At 38.7% G+C, this 17,750-nt stretch overlaps 1 protein-coding gene across 1 annotated transcript in view; it reads left to right on the top strand.

The window, feature by feature from the left end:
• Positions 1–5,264: 5,264 nt before the first annotated feature.
• Positions 5,265–17,750, top strand: part of LOC109479710 (kinesin-like protein KIF1A) — a 60,541-nt gene continuing 48,055 nt past the window's right edge. Inside the window, exons 1-4 of the mRNA XM_019781700.1 lie at positions 5,265–5,407; positions 11,872–12,082; positions 13,266–13,339; positions 15,942–16,124. Of these exons, the coding sequence (XP_019637259.1) occupies positions 11,983–12,082; positions 13,266–13,339; positions 15,942–16,124 (357 nt within the window). The 5' untranslated portion in view covers positions 5,265–5,407; positions 11,872–11,982. The remainder of the gene's footprint in view (positions 5,408–11,871; positions 12,083–13,265; positions 13,340–15,941; positions 16,125–17,750) is intronic.

Here is a 17,750-nt window from a genome sequence, read left to right as displayed (position 1 = left end):
CTCTGGCCCACGTCTATGCCCACATTCCTGGAAACCCTTGGGAAGACCTCTCTGCCCCGGATGGCCCTACTTTCTGTGACCCCGGGGCTCGTTCAATATGCACTCAGGGGAGGGGTGCACTGTATCTGTCTAGACTTAACAGGTACCAAGTCTTCCTCAAAATCATGAAATGATGGCAGTGCCATGCAAACAATAACCCTAACAGCAACCACCGTCGCCATGGCAATATATGTTTTCATTGCCAGTCTTGTTCTGTTTTCTCTGTTTCGTTTTGACTTGGAGCTAGTCTAGATCAAAACTCTATAATTTTGATCGATATTTAGGTTGTGGTTTGTACGCGTCCTGTGACTTATGAACATATCATGTTAACATGAAATAAACCATTCTTCAAGTATTTCAACCTAGCAAAAAAGGGAGAGAAAATATTAGATTAATAAATCAAATATGGTTATTCCATCCACTGAGAACGTCTAAAATGACAAGCAAAATATTTTTTCAATATTTTCAATAAAGAGCACTAATACATATAAACAACATACAGGTGAATGCACATGCATATTCTGGCTGAAATAAATATGCATGGCCGAATCTCAGTCCAGAAAGCACGTATATCTCTCATTTGCAGTACTTTAATAAATCGATAGGGGTCAGGACATATGGATTAACCCCACACAGCGATAACCATCCACAGTTCACTGTTCACCTATCCTCGCATATTTACCTTGACAGGCAAATTCTTACATAAGGCGTACCTTGGGTGCTACCAAATAAGGCAAATATTTCTTCTCTATAAAGATAAACTGTTTTAAAGGGCTACAGACGAGGGGATTTTGGTAAGGCCATGTTGATTTGATTATATGGATGACATCCTCCGGGAGCCCCAAAACTGATGCGCGCGTGCGAATAAAAAAAAAGTTTTGCAAAAAAAAAGTTGTTTTCATTATGAAATGTACGTCGTCATGAAGGTTGAACAAATGGCACAGAATATGGTTTGGCGAATAATCTACTCTTCGAATTCATTTCTTTACAATTTCGTCTTTTTTCGTTTGATTTTAGCATTCTACGACATTGATATGGTTTTTTTTTGTAACTTACGGTATATTTTTGCTCATTTTGCAACTGTTTTGTACGATTTACAGTATGGTTGAAAACTTTTTTTTTTTTTGGAAACGGCCGAAAATTCATGCGCGCGCGGATGTCATCCATATAATCAAATCAACATGGCCTAACGTTCAAGGCAAAAATGATCGGACTAAGGAATATCAATGGTTTTTCGATCGCAACATCAAAGGATGTTTCAACACTGCGATAAAGGATTTAGAGTAGGATTTTCTCTAAATGGCCCTATAGCTGGACCCCAAGGCCACAGCGTACATAGAATCTTAGGAATATCCTGAAGAATACGTGCTGTGTTGATAGATCATCCTATCAGCTCACGGAATTGTGTCTATTTATCATGGCGCTCTCTGCGCCCCGTGTGCATTGTGTGAGCATGACCTGACATGAACCTAGAACGATCCTGAGAGGTGAGTAACCGTTACTATACCGCATGTAATAACGCTATGCAGATCTGTATCTGTAACTGTATAGCCGGTATAACCGCCTTTCGGCGTAACACACCAGCTTCACTGTTTGTGGCTCCATATCACACAAGAAAGATGTCTGTTAAACATATTGTTTTTGCTCTGTTTTTTTCTCCTCCTCTTCTTCTTTTTCTCCGACTGACCAATAAGGTCGATGACCTGAACCAGACGACTGTCTCCATGGAAACTAGTCTTGCAATTTTATAGCAGGAGGATTTATACTCCTGTCTGACCATACATATGAATATTTTTAGTAAGAATTAACTGAACAGACCATATGGGAAGGTAAACATTATGCATTTGCTTTGCAAATGTTACCTTTCTTGTTCATAATACATCCCTGATAAATACACCCAAGAAAATGTTATATTTCAATCCATTTATATTTCAATCCATTTAGTGAATTCATCCGTCTACCTGTCACGTAAGCAGTATGATGTGCCTTTTAATTTATTTTACTATTTATCTTGTCGCTATCTAATCTTCATATTTCGTGATGTATACATCATTAGCCCTCTTCATACAAGCTTGGCGTCTAAAAATGTATAATAGAAAGAACGTTTATTGCAAATACTTGCCCGAGGGCTAATTGCAGTTACAAACAACATAAGAAAGAAAATACAGTGGTATGTGAGACTATATCTACGTCTAGCATTATACTATATTCTACAAGATACATGGTACTAGTTTTACTGGGTTTGACTTCTTCTTTTTAGGCAATGGAAGACGAATTTACCCACTTCTTCTATAATATGTGGGCTCTTTGAGTTTAGTAGTAAAACTGTTTTTTTTTTTGTGGTAGGGAATGGTGGGGAAGTAAGGGAGCATTTTGGACACGGTGCTAAATAGTTGTTTTCTGATGTCGTCATAAAATGGACAGAGATGTGCAAATATCAAAACAATCCATCTACCCTAAAAAAACGTTATAAAAGACGTACAAAGCGGCTATACGCTTCTCGCATTCCACCAGTGACGCACTGCCGTCGGCAGAAGACACCCTGACGCCGTTCTTAATACCGGCTAAGTGAGAATCCGCTCTCTTCTGTCCTATCTGTCTCGTCCCATCACCACCTAGGATTCCATGACGCAAATCAAAAGCCATCCCTCCATTTAGGCGCTCTTTTGTATTTTATACAGCTTATTCATGCATCATATACTGTGCATGATGTACAAAATGACTAATGAACTGGTGGACGTACCAACCACTAAGTATCTGATACCAGCCCAGAAAAGAACAAGAAACAGTCATGCCTTCAAATATCAGAGTTATCAACCAAGAATTGAGGTATTCAAAAAGTCGTATTTCCCCAGAACTATCGTAGACTGGAACTCGTTACCACCAAGCACAGTTGGGGCATCATCACTAGAAAGCTTTAAACAACTCTTGCAATCAAATGTGCAAAGATTAAGTGTAACAAGTCGTTCGGTGTGATATAGCTAGCTGCCGCCGCGCCGCGTGCCTGCGAAGCTGGTGTGTTACGCCGATTGGCGGTTATACTGGCTGTACCGATACACGATACAGATTCAGAATTGCAGATGTTGTCAGTGATAATGGTGAAGAAACTTTGAATAATACTCTTATGCTATTTAGAGCACTCTATGGCGTGTTATTTTGTATTTTTTATTATATGTATCAACACCTACACAAAAGCTAAGGCACCTCCAAAATGCCCCCATCTTTGCAAAGAAAATTCTATGGTTGCCCTCTGCATGTAGTGTCCCTACGTCTGTTCCGAAGTTGAATAACTATTGCCATTTACAGCACTACATGAGCTATCTGCATTCCTCTAAGTCATTGTGTATCCACACCCCCACAAAAGGTACCTTCAATAATGCTCAAGCTTTGGAAATAAAATTCTATTGTTGCCCTCTGTATGTAGTGTCCCTACGTCTGTTCTGAAGTTGAATAACTATTGCCATTCACAGCACTACATGAGCTATCTGCATTCCTCTAAGTCATTGTGTATCAACGCCCCCACAAAAAGTACCTTTAAAAATGCTCAACCTTTGGAAATAAAATTCTATGGTTGCCCTCTGCATGTAGTGCTTCAGCGTCTGTTACGAAGTTGAATGATAGCATAAAGTCAAGGGGGTTCTTTAAAGCAGATTTGACTTGCATTGACTACAGCTTAAGTTGTCCCTGTAGTACTAGAAGCGTTGTGATTGTTGTGACTATTAGCACCTTTATCTGGATCCCTCACTGTGTATAAGTTCTTCTCAAGCCGACCTTTATGTAGTTCAAGCGCATAAATATTCTTAACCCTACCCCTTCTCACCGCAAGTGCGTGGGTTGTTGAAATCTGCTTTACTACAGTAGGAGCTACACTAGTAGCCTATTACATTGTAAAACCTCGGAATTACGCAATCTATATGTGAATCGCCAGACCCCGCCCCCTCAAACACTTTAACCCGGCAGTCACCCGTGGAAGAATACTACTGTATCTCCATTCTGTGCGTGCATGCTAAGTATTTCATATTGCTTGGTTAGATATGTATCTTAGCTACTCTCCAAGCAGAGGTTTTGGGTTATTTTTTAGCGTGTTTTTAGGCTTTTTTCGGGGTTTCTCTTTTGCACTGAGTTTTTTCCCACCAAACCCGGCATTGAAGCTTTCGACTGCTGGCAGAGGTTGGGTTTGGTGGGAAAAAATCAGTGCAAAAGAGAAACCCCGATAAAAAAAGCCTAAAAACACGCTAAAAATACACCCAACCTCTGCTTGGAGAGTATATCTTAGCCCAAACTTTGGTGGACGGAAAACATTGAGAAACTGGGTGAGCATTTATAGTTCTAGGTTGACATACTCTCCAAGTAGATTTCCTCATCTAGAATAGTTGCACAAATCTGAACAGTACAGACATTGGTTTCCTCAACTGCGGGAAAGATAAGGGGGAGGGAAACTAGACAGAACAAAAAACTTGACCATTTGCCAGTCCGCACAGCTTTTAATCTCTGTATTAAATCGGAACGGCTAACTAGAATGATTTACTGTTTTGTAACGTTACACCGAACTGTGTTGTAAATGTAATGCTACTACTGTTATTTCAACCACTAGTACAATAGAGTTAATGTGCATGTTACGTACTTGTTGTTTTACAATTTACCCAATTTATGGGACATGTAATTCAGCCTTTGGGCTATGAAATGTTCTTCGAATGAAAACCCATATCATTATTATTACTGTTATTGTTTTGTTTTCCCGCCCTGTATTTGAATAAACTATCATCATCCATTCTAAAAAGCTTACATGTATGCCAGAAAGTTCAACTGCATGTATTCCATAGTTGAGGCATTCTATACAGGAAGCGCCTTTTACGATCCAAAGATTTGTCCCAGGCTACAGGCATCACATACAAGGCAGGAAATGGTTCGCTATTTTCGATTTGCCGGAAGAAAATTGACTTTAAAGATCATTCACTGAGATAGGTGGCAATCCCATGCTCTAGGTGACATGCAATGACGTCATCGCTTCGCTAGAATTTCCCTCTTAGGATAGCCGCAAACTGGAGTCTGATTAGATAACAAGTAAATGGTAGCAATATGTATCTAACTGAACATTACAGGCGCTCGTATAACGACAAAATGTATGCCAATCTTGGGGGTCCTGTTTTGACAGTCGGCCTATTTGCCCCCTGGCGGTTGTTAGCAGAACGACACCCCCTGACATGACGTCATGCTGTCACATGACCTCCGCCACTGGAGAGGAGAGAGGAGAGCGGCGGCGAGGGAAGGGCAGAGATATTTTTCCTCTGTGCAAAACCACCGGGCCCTGGCGCTGTTGTCACCCCCACACCGCTCCGAAAACACAACCACGACATGGACAATCTAGGTAAGGACCTCTCTGCCACCAGATAAGCGGCAAAACCGCATGTTAGCGCCGCCAGTAAGCGTAGGATATACACAGTGTTGTATCTTTGACAGCTGACATCTTTAGGTTGATGGTTGTGTGTATATGAAGGGTGATACAATCGCTTCAGTGCCGGCCTACGCAAAGATTTTCCTCAGAAAATGATGAAATCCATGTATTTGTTATGTCAGGGTCATAATATGAGTGTAATACGTAAGGCAAATGTTATTCGGAAGATGCCAGATGCCGACTTCCGCTATGTGAGCTCTTTCTGAGCAACCTCCTCCCAAAATGTCGTCTGCACGGACAGACCATCGCTATGTCAGAGACAGGGAGGCTCCGGCGAACCGATGCGTCGCCTTGCTGCGCTGGATATCTCCCATTTCTGGTTAGTAAGAGGGGTCAGGCGGGCTGTCACGGGGTGCAGACGACGCTGGTGTGACGGGGTGCGAAGTTTTCCCTCAGACAGCTGCCGCAGCTATATTTGGTGGCCCTTCTGGTATTCCAGGCATGTGAGAGGCCCCAGCTCCGTCCAGACGCCAGCACACATCACCATGATGTCAGCCATACATACATACATTACAAACCCCACCTATATAACCCGCCCTCTTACGCCATCGCCAGATTGTTAATTACATCAAGTCCACGGATCCGCCGATATCGTTTTCCCGTTCTTCCTCGCTCGATGACGGCATTGTAATTCTTTAACTCCCGGAGGTAAGCTAGGGGACCTCACGCACCCTCCGTGTATGTGTTATCAATAATTCAAGGCGTAGTGCCCACTCCAAAAATCTAGGCGTCAGACGCGTACGGTAAAAACGAATACGAGTGTCTGGGCCTTTGGGTCGAGTCGTCATGGATACAATGTCATGTAGCCAATCAAAATGACAGAAAATGTGGCACTCAGAGAGCTATCATTCTCATTTCTTCAATTTCATTTATCTTAAAGTAGGGATTAAAGACTCTTAATCACATAACTCTTTAATGCCTATAATTGACGTTTTTCAGATTTATCTCTCACATTGTATTGTAATAGTTGAGCCCTTGATGTGTTTGCTTTGGTCCTTTGCAAGCCTTCAGAGATATTTGAACATTGATGGCTCCCTGGGGAACTTGCACCAACAATTACATAAGCTGCACATGGCGTTGCTTGTTATTTTAAGATTGGAGGAATTAGTGATGTTTTCTTAAGAATTTTATATTCAAGTGCTACTGTACACTACTTAAGTAGATTTTTTTGAGTGTGTTTTTTAGTATTCACTGGTACACGTACTAACTGATAGACAAATACTGTTCCAGGGAAGACAAAATACGAGTAGAAGTGACACGTTTTTTCTTCAAGGACCTTTGCCAATTCTTATGCCACATGCAAATTGATGATGCAATGTATTTGTATGCAGAGACCTCCATTGTATTGTCGTACCTGAGGGCCTATTTTGAAACAGCCTTTTTGAAACAGTCTTGAGTAGACTTGGAGAATGGCTTCTGTTCCTCCATTTCTATTTTCTGTAATGGACAAGTCGTAAAACCATGCTTTGTATGCTGACATCACTTGGCCTCAGAGCAGTATCCATTTCACCAGCCACCATTTTTGTTGCTATGAAAGGACTTTAATGCCGTAGAAATGTATGTTGTTTGGCAAAAGAGGACTTTGATTTAGTGGCTTCTGGATGACTTTGTGACGTGACCTGCTTCAGTATATTTCCATTGTCAGGGTCTGTTTGCCAAAGATATGCCCTTCTTTGCTATGACTTATTGTTATACAACATATATTTGATACGTATCAGGGTTGGACAAGTCCCATTGCCCACTTGCCCAGGGCAAGTAAAAGCAATGTTCGGGCAAGTAAATATCCCCCAGTACTTGCCCAATTGGGCAAGTACATTTTTTGGATGCAAAGTATTAGCCCCTGCAGTATTTCAACCAAGTTTTAAACAATTTTGATGAGTAAAGCATCCAATATTATAAACTCTTTCTGCTAGTAAAATGCTTAGAAATGTGTCATATTTTGGGCAAGTAAAAAGTTGGTTCGGGCAAGTGGAAATGACTAGGTACTTGCTCGATAAGGCAAGTGGATTTTTGAAAACTTGTCCAACCCTGCGTATGTAATCCTGTTACGCAATTGAATGTGATGTTGAATTACTCATATTTCTTATACGGAATAGCATTAGTAATAATCATACACTCATTTAATGTCATGCATGAATGACGTTCCGACAAATTTGGAAATGAAATGAAATGATATAGATTCTAGAGTGTGATAAGTTTTGTTATTTTTGTCAGCCCAAATGCTCTTTGACCCATAACATAGCAGTGACCTCAGACCATTTTAAGGTTCTCTTCAAAAGGTCATAGGTCATATGCTGGATGACTGGACCAGAATCCCAAATGGGCCCCAATTTTTTTTTTTTACAAATTTTTCCATTACATCAATACATTGCTATTTGAATGCTGTATACATGTAGGATAGCTTAGTAGGTTCATATACTAACAGTTTGTCAATTTTCTTTGACAACTTCTTGCAATAGATTAAGATTTTCTTAATATAAAAGAAATGACTAGGCTTTAAAGGCGATGTCTTAGATTGAATGTTAATTCTATTGTAAGTAATGTATGATATTGCTGCCATACTTAATTGTGGGTCATCTATTCTACGATGATTTGATACAGGTCAGCTGTTGTAAAGAGGCTATTTTCTGCTCTATTTCTTACACTGAACACCATATTTACAAGATTCAATGACCCTTAGCTTTTAACTACACTAAAATGGCGTAACTGTTTCATTTAAATTTTATGTGCCATAGTGTCAGAAAGCATCAATAATTATTATTGTTAAAAAAAGGTGTGATTCTTGTAAAAAGAGGTTTTTATGTATTTCTTTAGTATTCTTTTTGTTACATCAACACATGCAAAAATAAGTCAGAAAACCAAAGATGTCATTGCGTTATTGCACAAGTGAGATGTTCTGAAACAGTGAAAGACAACGTCATAACGCATAGTAGTTATACCACTTGTCTTCATAGTAGTACCCCAGGGTAAAATACTTCAGTTTAAGTACTTTGTTATTAGACAAGTGAAACGTTACAATTCACAAAACAGCTTCCATAACACATTATGTAGCTGACACTCCCAAGCTGAAAAATGTGTCTGTTTTTTTGTGTTTTACTACATCCTTCAGGGTAAAATAGTTCAGTTTGTTACACTAATTTACAAATTACTTAATTATACCTTTTGGCAGTTTCCAGAGTCTTTGATATGAGTTTTTTCACACCAGTAGTAGAGACTGACGCAAGAAGACAGAGGAGCATACAAGTGTTGTCATTTTGTTCTGTCAATTTGCCAAGGTACTCAACAGATATACAGGTGTAATTTTGGCCCTGTTCATGTGAAGTCAGTGAAGGCGCTTTACATGTGGTTTCCCCCGAAACCAGTTTCAAGTGGCCCCATCTGAACGCTCCAAATAACATTGAAAGCGCCTCGATCCCAAGCCACTTCTAGAGGTGGTTCGAATCGGTTTTCCCGCATCGCGGTTTGCGTCTGAACGCAATGTGATTTCAATGTGACTTCACCTGGTCATGGATTACGGAGTGATATTTCTTTATTTATATGCAATACCAAATTTTACGTGGCAGCAGCCTAAAGAGCAGTAGTGGTCAAATAATGTGTCCATTTTAGGATGTGGACCAGATGTGCGGAATGCGAGTTACCCGAATCGCGGTTTAGGTGGTTCCATATGAACAAGGCCTTTAAGTCTATGCTGGTCTGACTACAATCGAGTTATGCAGGGGAGGAGGACCAGTCAGTCTCATACAGCAAGAAATTTTGCTGGGCACTCTATCAAATGCTTTCAGTCAAAACAAACAGAGTGGTCTATTTTGGTCCAGCTCTTCCATCAAGCATATATGTGTGTTATAACTTTTAAATTAATCATGAAGATTCATCCATCAGACAATGAACAGATGTCTTTGTAATATCAGAACTCAAACTGTTGCCAAAATATCAATAACTCAGTCCACAGACAGCAGATGTCGTTGTCATTGATAAAAAGGACTCGTTTGATGAAATTTGTGGGCTGAAAGGATTCCAGGGGAATTATGAAAGGAATTTGTTATTGTGGGTAACAACACACCGGTAACCCTCGCAATATGCTGGGAATGCAAAACAGCTTTTAACCAATCAAATCAATCCTGCTTAGCTGCGTGGATCCAATCTCTGGTTGATCAGGAGGCCCTGTAGTGTTGCTAATTGTGACGTTCTTATTAGCATATCAATCAGAACAAGACAGGTGGGCGCCCAGTTACGTCCAAACAAAATGCCCCACATTTTTTAAACCTAAATCATCTTGTATAAAATTACAAGATGTTGCATATGTAGTACTGATTGTTTTTCATAGCCGTCATACATTCTTAATTTCAAGGGTGAAGTAGTATGTTTTGACTAAATGCAAGTAACATGTGTCTAATGTGTTGACTGATGGGTCATTAATATGCAAATGTGAACTGATCAGCTGTTAGCCCTCCCTCTGTTGTCTTTTTCTATATATAAATAGTAGTGTTTTGGTGCAGTTTATAACTTCACATTCATCAATCACAACATGAAGAAGGTTAACATTCAGCTTAGCCATTAGGGCTGCAATTTTGCATTGAGCACCTTATATTGAAATGATAAAGAATACAAATCATGTAAAATGTTCAAGTAGTATTTGTACTACTTTTGTCTATGTAACAAATAGAAAAGCCAAAAAAGTAGATAAAATTAAAGTACATGTATATGTAATTTGTTGAGTGTTATTGCTGGTTTGTATAGGCCAAAAGATCTGAAAAACCATCTTCATTAAGAGAGGGACGAGTGCAATTGAATATCAGAATTGGTATACATGTAATTTCTGACTGGGAACGTTGAAAATGTAGTTTTCTTGGCTTAGATAAATTTTTCTTATGGTTGTGATCCTGTATTATGTATAGGGGTCACTCAAGAAAGCCAACTCCAAAATTGGGTTTAGTCATGCCAAGAAATGTAAATCTTGCCTTCTTAAAAGTCTGTTGAGCCAGCTATAATTTTCATTGCGTGAGCTTACAGTAAATACCACTACTTGGAAACTGGAGGTCAGGAACAAAATGTGCTCAGCATTCACAAATCGGATTGCCTTTTGAAGGAAATAAAGATTATGATTTCTGCGAAGACCTGCTAGCTGTTTTGTATGCTGCTCCATTTCGTATGACGTGCGTACGGGTGTACGCTGCTCCCAGTGTCACACATGATTCACACCATTCCCATCAAATTAAAAATGAATGACTTCTAGTCATTTCATTGCCGCAGATTATTTTATCATCACTAGGCAGTGTTCCTTTTGTGACCTACATGTACATGTGCTACATTTAATTTCACAATTTTGTAATATATATTTAATAACCCAGACCAAGGTGACTTTGCAAGGTATAATTTTTCACTTGCAGTTGTTGTTTGACTGTCTGGTTGATTGCAGCATTGTGGGATGCTCCAATATGTTATTTTTCCCATGTGGGTACTTTTGTCTTGCTCTAGGAAGAAATGATTTGATTCTGGGGCAGTTCCAGGATAACAGCTTCCTTTGATTTGATATCGCATCTTTGTTTCACATTAGGAGCACGTCTATCATTTATACTGAGTAATGCTTCGTTGGCAGAGATTTGTGCTATCCATTAGCATCAACTTGTTGTAAAATTGTTGTTCTTTCTTTCAGTACTATTGTTGTTCATTTCTTTCAGTACAATGATAGTGACGGAAAACATCACTAAGTCTTTAATCTATCATTAGACCATTCCGTGTGAATTCTATACAGTTAAAGACTTAAAAGGCTGAGGGCAGTATATTTTTCTTCCGGCTAAATTATAGAGACACACCCAATATGTCCCAGTACATTATGTTAGCAGAAGCTGATCCTAGCCTCTGCTAGTCCAACTATTCTGGCTATAGGAAAATAAGTTGCAAGGAGAGTTAGAATTTGCCAGCACTTCTAAGGGGAAATTTGAAATGTTATTCTTACCGCAGGTCACTACCTGGCTAATTGTTCAGCCTATTTTTGCCAAATTCTACTGTCCATAACTTTCAGGAAGGCCTGGTGCAGGCTTCTCCCATCCAAGGCATTTGATGATCTGGCATTGCTTCCAACTGGGCAGATCAATGGAACTGGTCTTATCTTTCAAGAGGATAAGGTTCCCATCTTGAAAGTGTGTGTAGTAATTGGATGAGAACGGAATTGCATGAAGTTGGAATATGAATTAGCTCATGAACTGGAAGATACATGTGCACAGATGGGCAGAAAAGGCGAGAAAATTACTACTGTTGCTATAAGACTCAACACACTAAGACACTATGTACATTGTAAGGCCCTAGTGCTCAAATAACTGATGATTTAATTTATTCTGAGAGTGACAGTAGTTGTATTCTTTTTCTTTCCTTTGCAGATTGAAGACACAACAGCCAAGACTCCTACTTTCTTCTTTCCTTCTATTTTCCTTCTTGGACTCTTCTATATCTGCTGGAGCTACAAGGAACTGAGCACAGGTTGAGGCACCATGTCCTCCGTCAAGGTTGCCGTGCGCGTACGGCCGTTTAACAACCGGGAGATCGGCCGCCAAGCAAAATGCGTCATCTCCATGAAAGACAAAACAACCGGTAAGGATCGATCTGAACTTAATGTTGTCATTTATATTGTATTACAGACTTGTCTTGTTATCTAAGATAGATTTAATGTCTTTGTTGTTTCAGACGTTTTGATGCACGGAAAGACTAAGATGAAATGAAATGATGTTATGAAATGAAAATTTAAGACTTTTTGATTACCGTAACAATAAGTCCTTTTCAGTAATAGTGTATGACTGACCGCTTAGAGGGCACACATATTCCACTGTCTGTCAATGTATATAACTCAGTTGTGAAATTAAGTTCTGTAGCAACAACTGTACTATTGTCCTAGATGCAACCGTAATCGAATTCACAAAAATTTCATTTAACCACACAACCAAGGACTGTCCTTCAAAATGCTGACTCAGTTTCCCTAACAAAAAAGCTTTCTTTCTTGCCTTTTGGCAGCAAGGAAGAAAGAAGGTTCATGCACACAAGGAGGTTGTTATTGCCTCTTCAGTCACAGTTTGAATTCTGCCAGCGTTGGTTTCATTCAGGCTTCCTGTCTGGTGACCTGAAACGTCAGAAGGCAGCGCAGCGTTCCATTAGCGCAGATGAATATTACTCCCATTTAGCGGGAGTGAGGAGGGGCTGATGACGTCTAAGGATTATCGGGCTCCCCTGGCAATAAGGCCTACTTATGGTCGTACATGCAGAGTTTACTAAATATGCACAGCTTCTGTACCGATGGTGGTATGGTGTTGATGGTCCATAGATTTAGACAAAGCTTACTACGCAGTTGTCTTTTGACATGAGGCCATACCTTCGATATTTGATACTCATCCTCACAAAATTTTTGAGACACATGATTACTAAAATATATCTGCACAGAATGTGCAACAAGTCCTTTGTATTGTGACATATCATTGTTTGCTTTTTATGTTTTGAATGTATGAATGTCATTGAAAAGAAATCTGGCTACCATCTCTTGTCAGTCGCAGTGACATGATTAACCAATTAAAAGCTGTTATTATGTATACTTTCAGACAGTCTGTCTGCGATCTATTTTGTAAAATAAATTAGTACACTCATAACTTGTGAAATGTTGTGTTCAAAATTATGACAATGCGTTGTGTGATTGCGTTCTCTGGAGTTGCCTCTAGTTCACATTCCAGTCATGCGATAGCCACTGTTCCATGTTTTGAATTGGACGGATATTTTCCTCCCTTTTCAGCCATCCAACATCCCAAGCAGTCGAAGGATGTGAAAGCGTTCAACTTTGACTACTCCTACTGGTCCCACACCAATGTGAGTCATGGTCCCGTGACATTTGCTCCAGCATACCCACACCCTTATGTAGTAATGCAGGGCTCGAAATACTGGGTGCATGTGCACTTTAGTGCACCCAAATTTGGAGCTGTGCACCCAATTATTTTCTATGGGTGCACCAGTGCACCCAAATGTTTTTTGTAGGTTTACGTAATAATAATAAGTCAAGATGTTAAATTTAGAGTAGTAATAGTATTCAGCATATTCTTAACATCCAAGTGTCAGAAAAATAGTAAAATCATTCTTGTACTACTAGTTGTAGTACTTTTCTTTAGAAACAAAACATATATATATTAGTTTTCGCTGATATTCTACTTATTTTATCTTATATGGTGCACCCACAGAAAATTTTGTGCACCCAATTTTGTTAGGTTGTTGCACCAGTGCACCTATTTCCAAAAATGAATTTCGAGCCCTGTAATGGCATCCTCAACTTAGCTTTGTGGGTGATGTAGATTTTCTGTTTCATTCCCCAGAGCAAACAAACATCAAGAACATTACAAATTGCAAAGATGAACATTTTCTAGTACATGACAAGGTTTGATATGAATGAAATTACGATGGTTCAACAGTTCTTTGTTTATTCACTAGTGCAAACCACTACTTCTATGAAAATGCTTATGGTGTCAAAATAAATGATTTTTGCTGTGTTGTCATGGCAACAGGATAAACAGAACCACAGTCATGAAATATAATTTCTCATAAATGCACACAGAAAATGTGTTTCAAATTAAAGGAAAAGAAATTGAATTTCTGGTTGACCAGCCAACAAAACAATAAACTGCATAGCTGCATGTGGTACTTTGACAGTGAGAACTGAAAGTAGTAATAAATGCCAATGGAAAAATCAAACATTAATATGAAACACACGCCTGCACTTGTGCATGGTCTAGAGCTTGTAATTTCAGCCTCTTAATGCAGTGCAATAAATACAAAATGTCCTCATTATGCTTTGGACTTGTTTATATATACATACTGGATGAAATTGATCTGTGTTAGTTACTGATTTGGTTGCCATTCATGCATACCTGTCCGCATATCTAGATCTGTGTCATCTAATTTTATGCCTAACATTGAGCAATGTTGACATACGATGACTGTATACATGTAGAATGCCACTATCAAATATACATGCATGTTTGGCTATCTAGATATCTTTCAAATGCATGATATTTTATCAAAATGGTGTTCTAGTGTTATTGCATAAACTTAAAGTCATTGGCCTATATCTGTAATGACTTTACCCTTCGGTGGTTTAATTCATACATTGTACATTGTATATTGATCAGCAGTGTTTTCATAATACTTGGGCCCCTAATTTCAGTGGGTGTGTCAAGTTCCAGAATTCCATCCATACATTATACAGGCACTGAATCATGTTTCGAGAATGTCTTCAGAAGATAACTAATGGAAGGATATCAGAAAATATTCAACATAAAGCCTTTTATCTTCACATGCAGCATTATAACACTATGCATGTTCCCAATCTTATCTCAAAATGCATATACAGTACATTGTATGTAACTGCATTACTCATGCTACACCTACCACAGTAAGCCATTATAAACCTTGTGTGTGTTCATACATTTTGAATTCCACTGTGATATTCCTTTTTGATAATATGGAAAGTAGCCTAAATTAGACATTCAAGATCGAACACTTCATCTACGCTCAATGATGATCTACATCTACATCAATGAGAATTCATTTAAATTCAAAACCCAAAAGAATACTGAATTGTATGGAGAATATCTAGTACATGTATACATGTACAGTTGGTCACACTGCATAATTCTATCTAATACATGTACCATCGGATCAATACGTGACTCAGTCTAGGCAATCTGTTTTTTGGCTGGATTATTCAATATATAAGGGGAACAGTTGATCAATACAAGCGTGCGCCTGCCAGAGAGAGGATTATAAATGCAAGATTGATCTCGGAGTAAAAAGGAAATCGGTCAATAGCTGGGTCTGGCCTCAGCTTAGTACTAATCATACTGAAAATAAGCTACAAATAATCTTTGTTTTTGTAACATACAGAATTATTACAGTATGCAAACTGTTTTTTGAACAAAGAAGTGATAAGCCCATATGATTTTTATAAAGGAAATTTGAAAGAAGCTATTTGTATCTGCCTAACTAACTGCAAATTTTGCCTTTCATAAATGCATATTTTCTGTCAAATATCATTTAAAGTTAATGTTACAGAATTCACTGCCAATTTAATGTTCTCTCTGTTGCCTTAAACCCAGCTTTGGACATTTAAATAAATCAGAAAAATTAATATTTCTTATGAAACTTGACAAACAATGTATCATTAGTGCTATATGCTCCTCCATCTATAACTGCATCAAGAAGCGAGAAGAAGTTGAACATGTAAATAGTAGATCACATTAGTGTGTATAGTTTAAGTATCATTCCTGTATCCTTTTCCTTGTCTATTCATGACCTGTACTTAGCTTGTTAGAGCACAAACGTACAATAAAGGTCTTTCATTCATTCAATAAACAGTAGAGAACTGGTAGCCAAGTTTTCAGTATACCAAAGATTAAGAAATTAAAATCTTCTCTGACTGTAGGAGCAAGATCCCAACTTTGCCGGCCAGAACAAGGTTTACCAGGACATAGGAGAGGAGATGCTCCAACATGCGTTTGAAGGCTACAACGTGTGCATCTTCGCCTATGGGCAGACGGGAGCCGGGAAATCCTACACCATGATGGGCAAACCTGAGCCCAGGGACCAGCAAGGCATCATTCCTCAGGTATGGAACACTAGAAGGGTTGTTGTCGCTTTGACATTCTTAGATATTTGTTTAGGCCACACCAATTTAATTTCTTGGTTAACGGATTCGCCCGCTTCATTTTTTTCTGATTTGCAAAAAAAAATATAAAAATGCAGAATCAACTGCAAAATGCTCATATTTTGCCCTGAACAGTTGAAAACAGTCCTTTTCTTCCTGATTGTTACAGTTATTCCATCTTTCAATGCAATGGTATCATTAAAGGTTGAAAATTCATTGTTTGAATTTTGAACCAGCCTGGTGTGTTGACTTCATGGCTCCTATCGTGCCATTTTGGGCCATAAGAGGCTGCCTAGGCCTGTTTTTATTTTTTTTTCGCCCGCCCGCTCCATTATTTTTCTAGAAATTAACCAAGAAATTAAATTGGTGTGGCCTTAGTGAATATCGATTTTACGGACCTTTTTTTTCGTTTATATGTAAGCAGGGTGGTCATTAAGTCTAAATTAAGTTTCTTAATTATGTATATTGGCCAAGGCCTGTCTATCCCAAAAAGACTTGTGAAGAAGTCCATTTGTATTCTGTACGCAAACTACACACCCCAGCAAACCAGTTCAGACAAGATAACCTCCTTTGTAAAGGAAATTAAAAAGAGATTAAGTGTCAGAGAGAGAGAGAGCAGGGTTGTGGAAATGCATAATATGCATAACTGATGTGCCAGTAGGTTGTATGCATATGTGCATATGAGTCATCTTGCCTAAAATAGATAACAGAAATAGGTCAAAAGTAGTTACATACTGATTAAAAAGGATTGAATTTTGGACTTTTTCTGACAGTGACCATATTTCATACTCAATAGTAATAACTATAAGTAAATGCTGATACTAGTAGTTGGTTTTCCAGGTTAGCAATAATTAATGTAATTTCATCTAAGGCCACACCAATTTAATTTCTTGGTTAACGGATTTTTCTAGAAAAATAATGGAGCGGGCGGGAAAAAAAATAAGAAATAAAAACAGGCCTATATAGCTAGGCATCCTATTATGGCCCAAAATGGTACGACAGGATGTTAAGGGTTTGAAGGGACCAGGTTAAAAAAGGTATTTTAATTCAATAGCTGATGATTATACAACATGATTATATATTTATATTATGATGATACCCTAAGAATACCTGAGTCAAAAATCCATAGGCCCAGTCAACTGTGACATGTATATGACATTGTCTTATCTTTGTATTAGAAGCTTTAAGCAACAGGAATAATATTGAATATGTGTAGTATGTACATGTACCATGTCTGACTATTAAGTATACAGACCTGGAGTTTGGAATAGATTAGGTCTTTGTTAAGAGCGCCCCATGTTTGATTGTGGACAAAGACGCGCTGGTCCCGGGATTACAATTATTGGATATCCGCTGTGCAATCAAGTTATGCATCCCCCGCACAGGGCAATGTGATTTATTAGTATTGTCTGAAGCATTGTACTCGGGAATGAAATATTCATCTGGGGAGGGAGACAGGAATGGACTTGAATTTCTAATAGATTTAGATGTTGCAGTACATACAAATTTGTATAATATTAAATGTGTGCATAGACGATTTGAGAATTTTGTTGTAAGCCAATTTTATACAAGCCAGTAGGGGAGGGA

The sequence above is a fragment of the Branchiostoma belcheri genome, unplaced genomic scaffold, assembly GCF_001625305.1.
Source record: "Branchiostoma belcheri isolate BF01 breed outbred unplaced genomic scaffold, Haploidv18h27 scaffold5, whole genome shotgun sequence".
Taxonomy (NCBI): domain Eukaryota; kingdom Metazoa; phylum Chordata; class Leptocardii; order Amphioxiformes; family Branchiostomatidae; genus Branchiostoma; species Branchiostoma belcheri.
The sequence above is the reverse complement of the archived record's forward strand: the minus strand, read 5'-3'. Positions and strand labels throughout refer to the sequence as shown.